We start from the raw sequence: 19,339 nt of genomic DNA, 5'->3' as shown, positions 1-19,339 counted from the left end.
ATAGGTGGAATCTTTAAAAAAGTCAAATACATAGATAGAAACAGAAGAACAATGGGACTACAACAAAGAGTAAAAACTTGCAGTTACATAGGATGAATAAGCCTAGAAATGAAATGTATAGTATGAAGATTATAGTTAATACTATAGTACATGCTGAAAATTTGCTGAGGGGTGACACACCGTGTCCCAGGCTTTTAACCCACTTCCAAAGGGGAGTGGTTAATTAACCTGATTGGATGGTGGGCACCCAGGTGCGGCCAGGTAGGGCATGAGGTCATACAGGGGTCTGGTGAAGGTATCAGGTAGGGTGTGAGGTCACACAGGGCCGTGGCGAAGGCATGCTCTTCCAGCTCACAAACCTAATCGATTTTAAGCTATATGCCTGCCTATTTCATTCCCCCCTCAGAGACTCCATCCCCTTAATCCTAAGGGGAGTTGATGGACGTTGAATCATCTCTTCTGTAACTGCTTCCTGCTTATGAGGGGCGTAGTGCAGGCCCTGCCTATCCAGGGTCTGGAAGTTATGGAGTGAGTAATTTTGATAGCAGTGACATGCCATATGTTTAGTATGTCAGCTACATTAACTTCTATTGTTTTAGCTCAATCATTTGACTTATGGTCAAAATTTGCACGATAAGACTAATAATAATGGGTCCTAATGCAACAAAAAGACTCAGCATCTATGCCAGTCCTCAGTGTTTCACTATTTTAGCTGTATTTTAAGAGTATTATTGACATGCTATATCCTCAACATGACAATTTAATTTAGCTTCCGTTTGTTTATGAGATCACTGACTTGTTATGTATTATGTATCATTAAAATAAAGTTGCTTCACTGTCCTTAGTTATATTTTTCCAAAAAATGGAACCAAATTTAGTTAACAAAAGAACTCCAGGACAAGTTCATTTTAAGTTGTTTCTTATTCTATAAAAGTAATTTTACAGATTTATGGAGCAGGATAAATTTTAAGCAAATCAAATTTGGACTATGATACCTAAAGATAAATTAACCTTAAAGCAGAACTTAAGTTCAGAAAAGCAGTAATTTAACTTCTAAAATCATAAATAGAAATTACTAATTTTTAGGTTTTCAGGGAACTCATTATTCACTATTTCATATAAAATCAAATTTTTAAAGCCAGAGAAAATCTAGTAAGGTTTGGCTTGATATTTCCCAATCTTTCTCATACTACTGCACCTCTAAGAAGCCTTTTTGAACTTTTTTTTAAAATATTTGTTTATTTATCTGAAAGTCATAGTTAGAGAGAAGAAGCAGAGAGAGAGGTCTTCCATCTGCTGGTTTGCTCCCCAACTGGCCACAACGGCCAGAGCTGCACTGATCTGAAACCAGAAACCAGGAGCTTCTTCTGGGTCTCCCATGTGGGTACAGGCATCCAAGGACTTGGGCCCAAGGACTTCCACTGCTTTCCCAGGTCATAGCAGAGAGCTGGAATGGAAGAGGAGCAGCAAGGGACACTGGCACTGCAGGTGGCGGCTTTACTCCCTATGCTACAGTGCTGGCCCCAGCCCTTTTGGATTTTGTTTTTTTAACTTAATTGCTTTCTTCATTCATAAATTAGTAATAGCAAATATACACTGCATATTTATGACTGACCATATATATACTCATATCTATGCTTACTCATAAAATGAGTAAGTTTTTTTTTTTTTAGCTCCTCCACCCCACCCGAAACAATTTTTGTCACCATTAATATCCACATCATTTTTCTGGGTAAGGACAACAGAGTTCAGAAAATATTATCTATTTTTGTCTAAAGCAATGTCAAAAGAATTTTTTTAATTAAAGCCACAAACAATTTCAAAATTACTGGTGAATGGACAAACTGCTAGTAAGCTAGATACCAATTTTACATTAAAGATGATTACTCTTATGTTTTAGTTATTCTTACTTTCACAAATGTATGGGCAAGACAATATAACCAAAGAGTCAATTTTGTTTTCTTTTAAGTAACTTATTTTAAAGAAGCTGAAATGAATATGTAGTTTTTATTATACAGAAATAAACATTGCTATTCCATACATCCTCAAATACTCTGTTTCTTGTTTTTTATTTTTATTTTTTTCACAGGCAGAGTTAAGACAGTGAGAGAGAGACAGAGAGAAAGGTCTTCCTTCCGTTGGTTCACCCCCCCAAATGGCTGCCACAGCCAGTGCGCTGCGCTGATCCGAAGCCAGGAACCAGGTTTTTCTTCCTGGTCTCCCATGTGGGTGCAGGGCCCAAGGACTTGGGCCATCCTCCACTGCCTTCCTGGGCCACAGCAGAGAGCTGGACTGGAAGAGGAGCAACCGGGACAGAATCCAGCGCCCCAACCGGGACTAGAACCTGGAGTGCTGGTGCTGCACCCCAGTGAGCAGTGGTACTGGCCTTGTTTTAAGACAATTAACTGAAAATCTTTAATAGAAACAGAATTCAGAAACAAAAATTAAAATATTTCTGGAATTAAAAATTAAAATTCTTATAAAAATGATATACTATGTTGAAGTAAACTATTATAAGACAGAGTACTTACATATCCCCCTTTAATACTTCTTAAACACAGGCAATTTTAAATAAAGTAATTACCCTTATTAAGATTCTTACCAGTTCTGTCATATGACTCATGACATGTACGTGCAATTTCTGCCCCTAGTTCTAGGTAGTGACCAGCTTTATCCTTTCTGGAACCATCTGCTCCTAAAGCAAACATTCCCCCAGCAAAGCAGGCCAAATGCCCCATCTTCTTTTCCAAGTGACCATTCTTCCATTCTCCAATGAAGACAAGACCTCCACGGGATTTTTTAATAAGATGTTTTTCTATTGCCTACAAGAAAGAGATGATATTCAAGATTTTAGAAGCAAACCATTAACGTTCAAATTTACTATATCCTTCTGGCTTTATACAAACAAAAATAGTTTCTGAAACTGAAAAAATTTATAATAAGTTTTGGAGTGGGTGAACAAATGGCATATAATGTGGAACAAATGCCCTAATCATTAAATAAGACAGAGTTGGAGAGGGAAGACAAAGCCTGAAGATTACCTTTTTATATAACACTACCAATCATAGGCTTTGTCATCTTGAATTAAGTAAAATTCATAAAAACCAGTCAATTGAGATTATGATTGTAAATTATGACCCAAGAACCTTTACAGATCAATTTTCTATTTCAGATAACAAAAACGGAAAGGGATGGATATTCAATTTAATAAGAAAATATAATTTCATCAATTAGTTAAAATGGTTTCTCACTTTTTATGTAACTACGCCATTTGGTAAAGTACTTCAAAAAAGCACCATTAGGTAAACAACCTTATCTACTATAAAGCTTTCAAAACTGGTACAAGTTTGGGGATGGTACTGTGGTGTAGCAGGTTAAGTCACTGCCTACAGTGTTGGCATCCCATATGGGTGCCGGTTCGAGTCCTAGCTGCTCAACTTCCAATGCAGCTCCCTGCTAATGTGCCTGGGAAAGCAGCAGAAGATGGCCTAACTGCTTGAGCCCTTGCACCCATGTGGAAGACCCAGAAGAAGCTCCTGGCTCCTAAGCTTCTGCCTGGCTCACCCGAGCCGTTGTAGCCATGTGGAAAGGGAACCAGCAGATGGAAGACCCCTCTCTCGCTCTCTGTAGCTCTATCAAAATAAATAAAATAAATCTTAAACAAAAAACTGGTACAAGTTTAATTTCTTATCCCTATAACTCCTCAGTTCTTCACTTCTTGAAATTAGGCATTTGTTTTGGAAGCTGTGCCACAGATAAGTGAGGCTACGTGATAAACATAATCTATCCTCCTGGAACATCAATTTCACTCATAAGAAAAACCTGAATATAATATATAGTATAAATCACATTTCAATTTAAAATGAGTGTAAGAACTTTGTTTGGACTATGTTCTTGGACATTGCTGAGAGAGGTTATGGATAAATTCTCTAGCTTCAAGGTATCTTACTAGAAAAATGTACGACATTACATTAATTCAGTTCTCTTTGATAAGAAATCACTGTATACAATTTGTGACTTCTTACTGACAATAAAAGGCAAGAATTAATCCTTATTTTTATTGCGGATTGTTCTCTGACAAATTCAGCAACAATCAGCTTTGGAAAACTTTACATTCTTTGTAATAAAAAATTAAGTTTTAAAGAATTGAAGGAAGTATGCTTCATTCACCATCTTCTACTTCAAAAAGCCTAAATGGTAGTATAAATTTGATAAATGTTTAATTAATAAATAAGTTTATCAAAGAACAGTGTTCTTAGGGAAAGAAGTATCATTTTGCTTTTAAATCAGTATGTATGAAATATATGAAATTTGTTAACCTTATATAAAGCAATTTAGAAAAGAAAATATTGTCAGATATACTCCTATATATAAATATCTCTTACTTTTTGAAAAAAATTAGTGTTCTTAGATAATTGCATCTGACCTGTTGTTAGGGGAATGAGAGATGGTTGGTAACCACCACTGATGGACTACTACTGGATTCTAAGGGTCTGCTATTGTTGCTTTCTAGCTGTAAGGACTCTGATGGACATATGGAAAGCTTTTTTTGGAGTACAGAGGCAAAGATTTTTATCTTTATGGATCTCATGATACTAGCATGTTTTCTATATGCAAGATATTCCATAAATGCATAAAGAATAGTATCCAGAATTTTGGTTCTAAATCTATATGTGATACCTGTCATTTTGTTATTTCTGTTCATTATAAAATAATTCTTATCACATTATAATTACAGCATGTCTTAACATATCCCCCACAAACTTACTAGTACTACAGCTAAAAGGAGGTAAGGAGAGGGCTTCTTACCAGTAATTCACTTATAGACCCCATGCCTCTTTTCTCACTCTAAAAACATGACAAACGCCTAAGAATTCAACTTGCATAAAATGTCAAACTGTTGAATGGCAGTTAAGAACAATACTGCTATTCCATTAAAGGAGAGTAAACAAATTTTCACCAATATTGGCGTTGCTTTCTTGCTCCAAAAGGGCCTTTAAAAAAGGTAAATTTTTGTTAACTATTTTAAAAATTAAAGATTAAACATAAATGATCAGAACATAAAATTTATAAGAAAGCTAGTTATAGGTATCAGGAATACCGGTATCTGTGTAGAGAAGGGTAGGACAGAGATAGAATAATTTAAGTAGAATAGCTCCAAAAGGCAAATTTTAAAAATGATTCATTTCAAATTAGAATGAACTTAACATAAGGGGTCATTCGTTTCTCTTCCATGCATTCAATATGTCATGTACTTCACAATTTGTATGTACTCTGTCTCCTAACAAAATAGTTACTGAAGATAAATCACATTATAAAGATCACACATTAGATCATGTCTCAAAATGAAAGTTGAACAGTCTGTTATTTAAAAATACTTGGTAGGAATTGTGGCGTAGCTAGTAAGGCCGCCGCCTGCAGTGCTAGCATCCCATGTGGGCACTGGTTCGAGACCCAGCTGCTCCACTTCCCATCTAGCTCTCTGCTATGGCCTGGGAAAGCAGTGGAAGATGGCCCAAGTTCTTGGGCCCCTGCACCCGTGTGGGAAACCCAGAGGAGGCTCCTGGCTCGTGGCTTTGGATTAGCCCAGCTCCAGCCGTTGATGGAAGACCTTTCTCTCTCTGCCTCTGCCTTTCTGTAACTCAGCCTTTCAAATAAATAAATAAATAAATCTTTTTTTTTTTTTTTAAAAAAAGACCCTTAGTTTAAACAAACAAGATTATAACGCTGAAAACTTATCACTGACTATATCACAATGGGGTTGTTATATCTAAAATATACCATTGCTTAAAAGTAATTAAATCCTTAAAGGGATATGGGTATACAATGTATCAGAAAGCCAATATTAAACTAAGTGTTTAATACAATTTTTTGTTTCACAGTTTTTGCTTGGAAAAATTCAATATAAACACTTCCTGCAATGAGTCCTGTTCTGATTTTAAACTGCCACAACAGCATGGTGTACAGTTGTATACTTATGAAACAACACAACAGAGCAGTGGGTACAGGCTCTACAGCCACACTAAGTTCCAGGCTCCACCTCTTATAGCTATGCAGTCTTCAGAAAGATTCTTAGCCTTCTGTGACTTAAGGTAGGTCCTCATGTGTAAAATGGTGATAATGATTAAATGATCTTACAAATGTAAAAAGAAAACAGTGCTTGGCACAAAAAGTATTATATATGTGTGCTGCCATTATTATAATTATTCATCCAATGTATAGATTTATAGGGTCACTCACAAGAAATGGTTATGGAAATGTTTCTCCAGTCTCTGTAGATATTAAAAGAAGTTAAATTTTCCTTAGTAGATATGCTACACTAAATTCTTTCTTTAACATGTCACAAATTTTAAAAAACTTAATACTCACATATGGCTTTTCTATTATAATATTAACAAACTACTGTGAATACATATAATAAAATGGTTATATTTACCTAGTCATTGTCAAATATGTATGTTAAATAAAAAAATGTTCAAACAGTAATCACCTCAATAGCATCGTCGTACATCTTTCTCGCCTCATGGTCTGTTTTATCTGACATCAACCAAGCTTTTAGTAAGTATTCATAAAAACTGTCTCCCAGACCACCAACGGATGTATGATCTGTAACAAAAGAGGAAAGAGAAGGATACAGGTGGAGGAAAAAGAAGACAAATGACAACTAAATTAGATAATAATTTTCCATTATAATGATTATATTACAAGTAAATAATTTTTAAATTATATTGACAGTCTTATTTTTAACATACTTAAATATACCATAATCACTTTCCTCTACACATGTATCCAATTTTCTAGAAAAATTTTTCTTCTGGAGATAGTGTTTCACAAGTTTAATAATCTTTTTCCTGAATGACACAGTCTGCATATTGTCATATACCCAAACTTTTATATAACTGAAAATTACCTTTAATATAGTAATGGTTTTAATATATAAGCTATGATTAAATGTGACAGATATGCTGATATCAGATGTTAATTAGATCTCTCTCTTTTTTTTTTTTTTTTTTCTAATTTGAAAGGCAGAGTGAGAGAGTCTTCTATCCACTGGTTCATTCCCCAAACGGTCATGACAGCTGGGGCTGGGTCAAGACGAAACCAGGAGCTTCATCCAGGTCAAGCACCTGGACTATCTTCTACTGCTTTCCAGGTGCAATAGCAGGGAGCTAGTTAGGAAGTGGAGCAGCAAGGATTCAAACAGGTGACCAAATGGGATGATGGAATTGCAGGCAGCTGCTTAACCCCCTGTGCCACAATGCCAGGCCCAAAAGCTCACTCTTAAACATTTTTTTCTACATGCTCCCTGTTGGTGAATCTGGCACCATAGGAAGTAAATTAAATTTAATCTAACATGGGTTGGTGTTTGGCCTAGTGGTTAAGATGTCTGCATCCCATAACAGAGTGCCTAGATTTCAAGTCCCAGCTCTGCTCCTGATTCTAGCTTTCTGTTTATGTGCACTCTGGGAGGCAGCAGCTAATGGCCCAAGTGATTAGCTTCTTGTCATCCACGTGAAAGACCAAGACTGAATTCTAGTCCCTAGTGTTTTAGTTATCTTTCTGGAAATGGAAAACAGAATATCACTCTGACTATTTTCCCAGAGACAAGCTTGGTTAAGAATATTACATAACAGGGGCTGGTGTTGCAGCATAGTGGGTAAAGCCACTGCCTGCAGTGCCGGCATCCCATATGGGTGCTGGTTCCTGTCTCACCTGCTCCACGTTCAATCCAGAGCCCTAATAATGGCCTGGGAAAAGTAGTGTTAAGATGGCCCAAGGGCCTGGCACTGTGGCATAGCGGGTAAGCCGATGCCTGCAGTGTCGTCATCCCATTTGGGCACTGATTCTAGTCCTGGCTGCTCCACTTCCCATCTAGCTCTCTGCTATGGCCTTGGGTCCTACATCCGCATGGGAGACCCAGAAGAAGCTCCTGGCTCCTGGCTCCGGATCAGCACAGATCCGGCCATTGAGGCCAATCAGGGAGTGAACCAGTGGATAGAAGACACACACACACCCACCCCCCCCCCCCCCCCCGCCTCTCTTCTCTCTCTGTGTAACACACTGACTTTTTTGGTTTTTTTTTTAATTTGACAGGTAGAGTTATAGACAGTGTGAGAGAGACAGAAAGGTCTTCCTTCCATTGGTTCACCCCTCAAATGGCCGCCACGGCTGGCACGCTGCACCGATCCGAAGCCAGGAGCCAGATGCTTCTTCCTGGTATTCCATGCCAGTGCAGAAGCCCAAGCACTTGGGCCATCCTCCACTGCCCTCCCGGGCCACAGCAGAGAGCTGGACTGGAAGAGGAGCAACCAGGACTAGAACCCAGCACCCATAATGGGATACCAGTGCCACAGGCAGAGGATTAACCAAGTGAGCCACAGCACCGGCCCCTACTGACTTTCAAATAAATAAATTAAAAAAAAAAAAAAAAAAAAAAAAGATGGCTCCCTGTTACCCACAGGAGAGACCTGGAAGAAACTCCTGGTTCCTGCCTTTGGCCTGGCACAGTCCTGGCTGTTGCAGCCATCTGGGGAATGAACTAGCAGATGAATGATCTTCCTTTCTCTCTTCCTATCTCTCTTTCTATATAACTCTGACTTTTCAACAAATAAATAAATAAATAAAAAGAACATCACATAACAGAACTGCCTGGATCCCCAGAGTGTTCTAGCTCTCTGACCACGCTGCCTTCTCTCTCTCTCTCCATATCTCTTTCTGCCTTTAAAATTAAAAAAGAAACTCCCAAAGAAAAAAAGCTCAAGAATTTCTTTGTAATATTACTGGGCATAATATAATCACTACTCTTGATTATTATTTACTATTAGTACATATTTGTCCTCAGTATATTCTTACTCCATCTCATCTCTACTTTGAATCCTATTTAATTTAGCACTCTACTCCCAAGGCAACCTTCTTTTAGCCCTGATTTGCTATAAATCCTGCCCTACACTCCTGCACTTTGTTTTAAAACTCACATCCTGCAGCTGGCGCCCTGGCGTAACCCTCCATCTGTGGCACCAGTTCATGTCTTAGCTGCCCCTCCTCCAATCCAGCTCTCTGTACAGCCTGGGAAAGCAGAAGATGGCTCAAGTGCGTGGGCCCCTGCACCTTCATGGGAAGCCAGGAAGAAGCTGCTGGCCCCTGGCTGTGGGTTGGCTCAGCTCTGGACTTTGTGGCCATCTGAGTGAACCAACTGATGGTAATATAGCTTAATACTATTAAAAATGTGTGTGTTTACAGACTGGTGTACAAATATAAACTATTCAATAAACAACTGCTAACAGTGATTAACCCTAGGGGAAAGCCCTAAGCTAAAACTTCATGTAATTAAAAATCATCTTTTGCTATAATAAGTACTAAAAGGAGGGAAAAGGTGATCATGCACTTACAGCAATAGACACCTTGATGGCCTGCATCCCACATGCTCTTCTCACTCCTTTTTTTGTATTTTTACATATGTACAGAGCAACAGAATCACCACCAAGATAAAAATATAAAACATTTGGAGAATCCTAAAAAGCCTTCCTCATGTGGCCTTTACAGTCAACACCACCTCCAGAGAGAACCATTTTCCAGACCTCTACCACCACAGATTTGATTCACTAGGTTCTGAACTTTATAAATATGTCTATTTACTTTCAACTAAGATTTGTTAGCTTAGTGAAGTTCACCTTTGCTTTCCACCTAAATATCGAGAAGAAGGAACTCTCTGCTTTATGTAAGTTTCTGAGTCTCTAGCATTACCTGACTGGGTGTTGTACAAGGCACCTGGAGAAATCGAAGTCAGGGCTACATTATGCAACTTTATCCTAAATTTCACAAAGTACAACGAATCTCTAGTCAACTTTCCAATACAATATTTACACTTAAGAACTGACTTCCATAGTGGCTTTACCAGTTTGCATTCCCACCAACAGTGGGCTGGTGTCCCTTTTTCCCCACATACTCGCCAGCATCTGTTGTTGGTAGATTTCTGTATGTAAGCCATTCTAATCAGGGTGAGGTGAAACCTCATTGTGTTTTTTTGTTTTGTTTTGTTTTTATTTTTTTTAACTTTTATTTAATGAATATAATTTCCAAAGTACAGCTTATAGATTACAATGGTTTCTCCCCGCCCATGACTTCCCTCCCACACCCTGCTCTCTCTCCCCTTCCATTCACATCAAGATTCATTTTCAATTATCTTTATATACAGAAGATCAGTTTAGTATATATTAAGTAAAGATTTCAACAGTTGCACCCACACAGAAACACAAAGTGAAAAATACTGTTTGAGTACTAGTTATAGCATTAAATCATCACAATGTACAGCATATTAAGGACAGAGATCCTACATGAGGAGTAAGTGCACAGTGACTCCTGTTGTTGACTTAACAAATTGACACTCTATTTATGGCGTCAGTGATCACCCTAGGCTCTTGTCATGAGCTGCCAAGGCTATGGAAGCCTCTTGAGTTCGCCGACTTTGATCATATTTGGACAAGGTCATAGTCAAAGTGGAAATTCTCTCCTCCCTTCAGAGAAAGGTACCTCGTTCTTTGATGGCTTGTACACTTTTCTCATTGTGGTTTTGATTTGCATTTCCCTGATTGCTACTGATCCTGAACATTTTCTTCATGTGTCTGTTGGCCATTTGAGCATCCTCTTTTGAAAAATGTCTATTTAGGTCCTTGGACCATCTCTTAAGTGGGTTGTCTGTTTCGTTGTGTAGTTTCTTGATCTCTTTTTAGATTCTGATTATTAATCCTATATCAGTTGCATAGTTTGCAAATATTTTTTCTCATTCTGTTGGTTGCCTCTTCACTTTCCCAACTGTTTCTTTTGCAGTACAGAAACTTCTCAATTTGATATAATCCCAATTGTTAATTTTGGCTTTGACTGCCTGTGCCTCTGGGGTCTATTCCAAGAAGTCTTTGCCTGTGCCTATATCTTGCAGGGTTTCTCCGATGTTCTCTAATAATTTGATGGTGTCGGGTCGTAGATTTAGATATTTAATCCATGCTGAGTGGATTTTTGTGTAAGATGTAAGGTAGGGGTGCAAACTGGTAAAGCCACTATGGAAGTCAGTCTGGAGATTCCTCAGAAACCTGATTATAACCCTACCGTACAACCCAGCCATCCCACTCCTTGGAATTTACCCAAAGGAAATTAAATTGGCAAACAAAAAAGCGGTCTGCACCTTAATGTTTATTGCAGCTCAATTCACAATAGCTAAGACCTGGAATCAACCTAAATGCCCATCAACAGTAGACTGGATAAAGAAATCATGGGATATGGGGAGAGGCGGCAAGATGGCAGAATAGGCAGGTAGCACACTTAGTCCGGGGGCAGAGAAAGTTTAATATAAGTGGAGATACTGCAGGGTCAAGGAAGAGTAGGGGATGAAACAGCAGAGGAAACTCTTCCGGAACTAGTGATTCACAGTGGACCTGCGTGGAGAGCGTGGGAGCCCAAGTTCGGGACACCAGCGGCAGACTCAACGCACCAGCGCTGGAACGCGAGGTGAGCCTAACCTCCATAGCCCGAGATACCAGCAGGCAAGCGGAAAGAGGAGGCTAGAGGGAACGAGGCTTGAAACTCCGTGGGGAAAAGTTCACCAGGCTAACTAGAAGAGAGAGAAAAAAAAATAAAAAAAGTGACTGATACGGACACAAGTTTCTCTCTCTCCGCTCACCTCTCAAAGGCGAGCAAGACAGAGCAGGCGCCATTTTGGACATACGTCATAAGCAGGGCGACCTCAGGTCTGCACCAGCCCTGAGCCTAGCAGAAAAACCTGACTCTGTGGGGAGGGGTGAAATAACAGGAGATTAGCATCTAACTTGGCAACCCAGTGGGAGACTGCAGGAGAATTGGAGCCCACACTGAGGGCAGCAGAGATTCCCTGTGTGGCCCTTGGGAAAGAGCTTCCGATCTCTGGCTCCTGTGGGTATATCATTTGCCTGCTAACTACCTCCAATTACCTTCAGCTGTGCGGAATTACTTCCCTTTTGAATCAAAAAAAGAAAGAGAGATTTACCACACCTAACCTGGGAGTGTCATCCTTGACACACCCTCAACCCTGAGGAACCAAACACAGCTCTCAGTCCACACTCATCTCAAGCCTCTAAGGCTCCACTGAAAGCAGACAGTCCACTTAATATAGAGCCATAGTGTAACAAGAAAAAACACCACAGTGAAGAAACCAAATATCTCCAACATGCCAAACAACAAACGCAAAAACCAAGCTAACAAGAACAAGGAAGACACTATGACGCCCCCAAATGAAAAAGACACCCCAATGCAAGATTATGAAGATGATGAGATCGAAGAAATGCAAGAAGCGGATCTCAAAAAATTGATAAGAACATTAAGAAGTTCTCAAAAACAAATTCTTGAACTACAGAAATCCTTCATGGACAAGATAGAAAATCTCTCTCGTGAAAGTGAAATATTAAGGAGGAATCAAAATGAAATGAAACAACTAGTGGAACAAGAAACTCTGATAGTGACTAGAAATCATAATGAAATGAAGAGTTCAGTAGATCAAATGACAAACACATTAGAGAGCCTTAAAAACAGAATGGGCGAAGCAGAAGAGAGAATATCAGACTTAGAAGACAGAGAACAGGAAAGGAAACAGGCAAACCAAAGAAAAGAAGAAGAAATTAGAAATCTAAAAAATATTGTCGGGAATCTACAGGATACTATTAAAAAACCCAACATTCGGGTTCTAGGAGTTCCTGAAGGCATGGAGAGGGAGAAAGGATTAGAAGGCATTTTCAGTGAGATACTAGCAGAAAATTTCCCAGGTTTGGAGAAGGACAGAGGCATCTTAGTACAGGAAGCTTATAGAACCCCTAATAAACATGACCAAAAGAGATCCTCACCACGACATGTTGTAATCAAACTCACCACAGTGAAACATAAAGAAAAGATCCTAAAAGGTGCAAGAGAGAAACGTCAGATCACTCTTAGAGGATCTCCAATTAGACTCACAGCAGACTTCTCATCAGAAACCCTACAAGCTAGAAGGGAATGGCGAGACATAGCCCAGGTACTAAGAGAGAAAAACTGCCAGCCCAGAATATTATATCCTGCAAAGCTCTCATTTGTGAATGAAGGTGAAATTAAGACTTTTCATAGCAAACAGAAACTGAAAGAATTTGTTGCCACTCATCCTGCCCTGCAAAAGATGCTTAAAGATGTCTTACACACAGAAACACAGAAACATGGTCACCAATATGAAAGAAGGTAAAGGAAGGAAACCTCACAGCAAAAGATCACAGGAAGCTCAATTTCTCTTTGACATAGAATTAAACTCTGATGCTCTGTTAAAGCAACGTGTTAAAGTAATCTATTATGTTCTCTTGATGTCTGTTAAATTCTAATTGTTCAAAAACAGCTGAATTTTTATTAAGAGCTATGGGTTATTTAAATATGTGCTTATTTTCAAAGATTTGAATAATCACCTTGTAACAATGATCAAATTTGGTCTATGTTATGTCATGATTTTAAGAAATCTTATTTCAACCAGATATTTTGGATTTTGAGCCTTCTTGGCATTCTTGACAGGCATTCAAAAAATCAAAGTTTCAAACAAGCTGGACTCTAAAATTTCCAGTAAATCCTGGACTTTGGTTTTTCCAGTTTGGGCCCAACTGAAAAAATTGAAGGACCTATGTCTCTCATCTTATAGAGACACCAACTAATCAGGCTATTTGGATTATATTAGAAGTACTGTCAAGATGTGACATGGTACTAAATTTTAAGTTTCTATAATGGAAAATGCTATTAATACAAATGTTTGAGAATTAAAAAGTCTAATGATCTTGTGTTCTAGACATGATAGTTATCTTAATGAGAAAGCCCCAGAGGCCTAAAGGGTTAAATACTTGTAAAATCCTACAGGTGCTTTCAAAAATACTGTGAAGTAAGCAAGTGCCTCTTGTTGGTTGATGAGTTTATAATTTTAAACATGGCGACTTAAAGTCTTTTGTCATCCACAGTTATATATGATCTGCTGCTCATAAAACTAAAGCGTTGTTGGTTCTGTGTTTAGCTGTCCTCCTATAGGTTCCTATGGACTTTTTCCAGCCACTTTTATTGTATTCAGTACTTTGGGATGGCTCTGTAAACAGATGAAGCCAATAATGTATTAACAGTACCAACTGAGAGAAAGTATGGTTAACTGAGGTTACTAAAAAGAAAAAGCAATTCAAATCAATTGGCAATCTACAAAAAGAGTTAAAGATTTTAAAAGCTATTATTAAAATTGCTATATTGGTCTCTTATGCTATATTATATGTGTGTACATATTGTATGTCCACATGGGGAAATTTTATTAAGAGTTTTATTTTAAATGGCTTATAGATAAGATTGTCCATAAATTTAAGCTGCTAAAATCAATCAAAGATACATTTTAATTTGTGGGACCTGAATCTGTGTATCATATGTTTTAGACTTGTTGGTAGAAAGAAACTAAAAACATTTTAGATGGTTGTGCTTAAGTTTACTGGCTAAACAAACTACACCATGTTAGATATTTAAGAGGTGTTTTCAAATACATGATTCTTAAAATTTATAGAAGGCATTGGACCTTCTGGTAAATGTTTTCTTAAGTTGTTATCTAATGGTTGAAACGGTTTGCTAAGTATTCATGTGATATTGCTATTGTCAGCAAGCGATCTAGGACTTGCTCCCTCATTTCTCTATTCTAAGCCCAACTTGTTCTTTCATTTCTCTATTCTCTTCAAGGTAGGAAACTAATTCTATTATGAAGGAATCTGTAGGATGCACAATTTAATCTTTAGACCTTATAAAAGAGATGGCTAACATTTTTCTGCAATAGCATAACCAAAATAAGAACTCAAATAATAATCTCATAGCTAGATTCACCTCGCCATCACCCAAGTATACAGTAAGTAGAAAAGACCTCCCTTTCAGACCAAAGGGAAAGAAAGTTTTAAAGTGAGAATATAATTTTCCTCATGGGCATTGTCTACCTTAGAAAAACTACTACAGAACATGCCTGTGACTATAGACTTGTAGTTCAGGCCACCGAAGATTAGAGATGGGAAACGGGCACTCCCTTGACTTGCATCCTCTGGTCTGCTTTAACACAAACCAGGAGGAAAAGAAAGCTCGGCATCAGAAGCAATGGGTGGCAGGCCTATTAATGGCTGATCTGTACAGTGATCTGCCATCAAGGAGACCCAACAGGCCAGTCCACTGCAGTGGCTTTCAATGTGGTAAGCCTGGGCTTCAGCAGAAGTCAGCTTGTGAAGAGCCCTGGCAGCTCTGCCAAGAGTTGGATCACTGGAAATGGACCTGCCCTGGAGTCGAAGGATGCCCAGGTCAGAGCCACAGATCTTATTGGCTCTAAGCTGAAAAGCCCTTCACTCAGCCCAACTTCCAAAGTGACCACTGCAGCTGAGGGGATGGTCAAGTAGGGTCAGCAACATTGCAGGCAGAACTGTAAATTTCTTGTTAGAGATGCCACCTGCCTTTACCTGGCCAGCTCTCTTCCCAGGCCAGCCAAGTAATGAAAGTCAACAGAGTGCCTTCCCCTAGGAGGTTCACACCTCCCATAGGATATACCCCATGTGAAGAGATAGATAGGTCTGGGCCTCTGAATTTACAAGGCCTAAAGCCCACCAGATTATTATCAAGCCCCTTCTATCAGGTTCTATTTGCCTCTCAATCAGAAAACTTAATTGTAGCTTAGACAGCACCTTTCTTAGCTCCTCTAATAATGACTCTGTCCTTTGTTCTAGGCCCTGTCTAGTGCACTTGGGCCTCATTCCTTTGTAATCATAACCTCTACTCTACCACCAATGGCTCTACTCCCAACATGTGTGTACTGATGGTCCTCTTCCCCTCTTAATGCTGTATAATTGTTCAAACCTGGTAAATGCCACTCTTAGGATCATTGGTTACTATCCTCACTCTGTCTTTTATGACCTTGTCTAAATATGATCAGAGTCGGCAAACTTGGAAGGCTTCCACAGCCTTGGCAACTCATGACGACAGCCTAGGGTGGTTACTGGCGCCATAAACTAGAGTGTCAATTTGTTGGGTCAACAACAGGAGCCACTGTGCACTTGCTCCTCATGTGGGATCTCTGTCCTTAATGTGCTGTACATTGTGATTTAATGCTATAACTAGTACTCAAACAGTATGTTTCACTTTGTGTTTCTATGTGGGTGCAAACTGTTGAAATCTTTATACTAAATTGATCTTCTGTATATAAAGAGAATTGAAAATGAATCTTGATGCAAATGGAAGGGGAGAGGGAGCAGGAGGGGGGAGGGTTGCGGGTGGGAGGGAAGTTATGGGGGGGGGGGGGAAGCCACTGTAATCCATAAGCTGTACACTGGAAATTTATATTCATTAAATAAAAGTTAAAAAAAAAAAGAAATCATGGGATATGTACTCTATAGAATACTATAGAGCAGTAAAATCAATGATCCAGTCATTTGCAACAAAATGGAGGAATCTGGAAAACATCATACTGAGTGAATTAAGCCAGTCCCAAAGGGACAAATATCATATGTTCTCCCTGATGGGTGACAACTAACCGAGCACCAAAAAGAAAACCTATTGAAGTGAAATGGACACTATGAGAAACGGTGACTTGATCAGCCCTTGCCCTGACTGTTGATGAACAACTTAATACTTTATCCCTTTTAGTATTTTTTGTTTGTTCTACTTAGTACTATTGGTTGAATTCTGTAATTAATACACAATTATTCTTAAGTGTTGAAACTTAACTGAAAAGTGATCCCTGGTAAATATAAGAGAGGGAGTAAAAGAGGGAGGAGATGTACAGTTCGGCACATACTCAGACTTACCCCTAATGGTAGAGTTAGAAACATACCAGGGGATTCCAATTCAATCCCATCACGGTGGCATGTACCAATGCCATCTCACTAATCCGAGTGATCAGTTTCAGTTCACAATCGATCATAATGATAGGACTAAGTGTCAAAGGGATCACATAAACAAGACTAATGTCTGCTAATACTAACTGATTAAAAAGGAGAGAACAATCCAACATGGGAAGCAGGATACACAGCAGACTAGAATGGCAGAGGTCCTAAACAGCACTCTGGCCTCAGAATCAGCCCTGAAGGCATTCGGATCCGGCTGAAAAGTCCATGAGAGTATTTCAGGCATGGAAAGCCAAGAAACTCTGGCAAAAAAATGACCTAAATGAAAGATCTTTACAAGTGAGATCCCAGTGGAAAGAACGGGCATCAAAGAAGGAGGTACCTTTCTCTGAAGGGAGGAGAAAACTTCCACTTTGACTATGGCCTTGTCTAAATAAGATTGGAGTTGGCGAACACAAGAGGCTTCCATAGCCTTGGCAGCTCATGACAAGAGCGTCGGTTGATTACTGACGTCATAAATAAGAGTGTCAATTGATAAATCAACAACAGGAGTCACTGTGCACTTACTCCTCATGTAGGATCTCTGTCCTTAATGTGTTGTACTATGTGAATTAACGGTATAACTAGTACTCAAACAGTACTTTATACTTTGTGTTTCCGTGTGGGTGCAACTGTTGAAATCTTTACTTAATATACTAAATTGATCTTCTGTATATAAAGATAATTGAAAATGAATCTTGATGTGAATGGGATGGGAAAGGGATTGGGAGATGGGAGATGGGATGGTTGCAGGTGGGAGGGAGGTTATGGGGGGGGGGGAAGCCCTATAATCCAAAAGTTGTACTTTGGAAATTTATATTTATTAAATAAAAGTTTAAAAAAAGAATTGTATAATAACAACATATGATGGATTTACAGAATATACCAGATGCTAAATTAATTTTTTCAGATTTTAATAAAAAATAAAAGATAACATGAAATCTGTTTTTAGAGATTTATTTATTTGAAAGGTAGGGTTTACAGAGGCAAAGGCAGAGAAAGAGAGAGAAAGGTCTTCCATCCACTGGTTCACTCCCCAGATGACCACAACAACCAGAACTGAGCAGATCAGAAGCCAGGAGCCAGAAGCTTCTTCCAGGTCTCCCATGCAGGTGCAGGGGCCCAAGGACTTGGATCATTTTCCACTGCTTTCCCAGGCCATAGCAGAGAGCTGGATCAGAAGTGGGGCACCCGGAACTTGAACCAGTGCCCAGTGGTGCCCACTGCAGGCAGTGGCCTCACCTGCTACACCACAGTGCTGGGCCCAAAATATACTTACAAAATATTTAAAGTAATGCATAAGTGAACAGAGTTGACAAGGAGAGTCCTCCCATGCTTAATGAGCATTTGGGATGAGATAAATGTTAACAACACCTTTTGGTAACGAAAAAGTAGTGATTACACTTAGAGAGGAATTATTTGAAAACGGATATATCAAGAGGCCAGCACTGTGGCACACCAAGCTAAATCACTGCTTGTGATGCCAGCATGCCATATTGTACTACCGATTTGTGTCCCAGCTGTTCCACTTCTAATCTAGTTTCCTGTTAATGTGCCTAGGAAGGCAGTGGAAGATAATTCAAGTGGCTGGGCCCCTGCCATGCATATTGGAGACCAGGATGGAGTTCCTGGCTCTTGGCTTTGCCCTGGCTCAGACCTGGCTGTTGCAGCCATCTGGAGAGTGAACCAATTGATAGAAGACATCCTTGTTTCTTCACATCTCTTTCTGCCTTTCAAATAGATAAAATAAATCTTAAAGGAAAAAAAAAAAGTAAGCAGTGTGCCAATTTCAAGCCTCGGCCTCAAGAGGCGTTTTTGTGGGATTCTTTTAATGTCATGTAAAGAAGCACAGCATATATCCTCGTATATGATAAGAGACCATGTGAAGCAGGCTGAGTCCTCCATAATGGAGGCTGTGATAGATCACTCAACTCAAAGCCAATGTGTCAGCTAACTACAGACATCATATGAACAAGTATCCAGGTAAGATCAGGGGAGCCATTCAGATAACCTATAGATTTTGGAGAAATAATGCCCCTCTTCCAGGCCAGCTCTCTGCTGTGGCCTGGGAAGGCAGTGGAGGATGGCCCAAGTGCTTGGGCCCTGCACCCGCATGGGAGACCAGGAGAAGCACCTGGCTCCTGGCTTCGGATCAGCGAGATGCGCCGGCCGCAGCGGCCAATGGAGGGTGAACCAACGGCAAAAAGGAAGACCTTTCTCTCTGTCTCGCTCTCTCACTATCCACTCTGCCTGTCAAAAAAAAAAAAAAAAGTACTTGTAGTGTAGTGGTGGGGAGCAGACTCAAAATGGAATGCAGTGAGAAGTGAACAGAAAGCAAACAAGAAAATCAATAAATATGTACTACTCCTTTAAAAGACTTCTCATAACAGGAAGAAGAGACAATATGCACCAGTAGTGGGCTATCACCTTGA

General features: G+C 39.4%; 1 protein-coding gene across 3 annotated transcripts in view; it reads right to left on the bottom strand.

Annotated features, from left to right (window-relative positions):
* MAN1A2 (mannosidase alpha class 1A member 2) overlaps positions 1 to 19,339 on the bottom strand; it is a 207,292-nt gene that overhangs the window by 57,191 nt on the left and 130,762 nt on the right. For all 3 annotated transcript variants that reach the window (XM_062192053.1, XM_062192054.1, XM_062192052.1), the window contains exons 9-10: positions 6,491 to 6,606; positions 2,603 to 2,822 (exon numbers count right to left, since the gene is read on the bottom strand). In XM_062192053.1, the coding sequence (XP_062048037.1) occupies positions 2,603 to 2,822; positions 6,491 to 6,606 (336 nt within the window). The remainder of the gene's footprint in view (positions 1 to 2,602; positions 2,823 to 6,490; positions 6,607 to 19,339) is intronic.

The sequence above is a fragment of the Lepus europaeus genome, chromosome 5, assembly GCF_033115175.1.
Source record: "Lepus europaeus isolate LE1 chromosome 5, mLepTim1.pri, whole genome shotgun sequence".
Classification (NCBI taxonomy): domain Eukaryota; kingdom Metazoa; phylum Chordata; class Mammalia; order Lagomorpha; family Leporidae; genus Lepus; species Lepus europaeus.
Note: the sequence above shows the minus strand (reverse complement) of the source record. Positions and strands in the feature narration are given on the sequence as shown.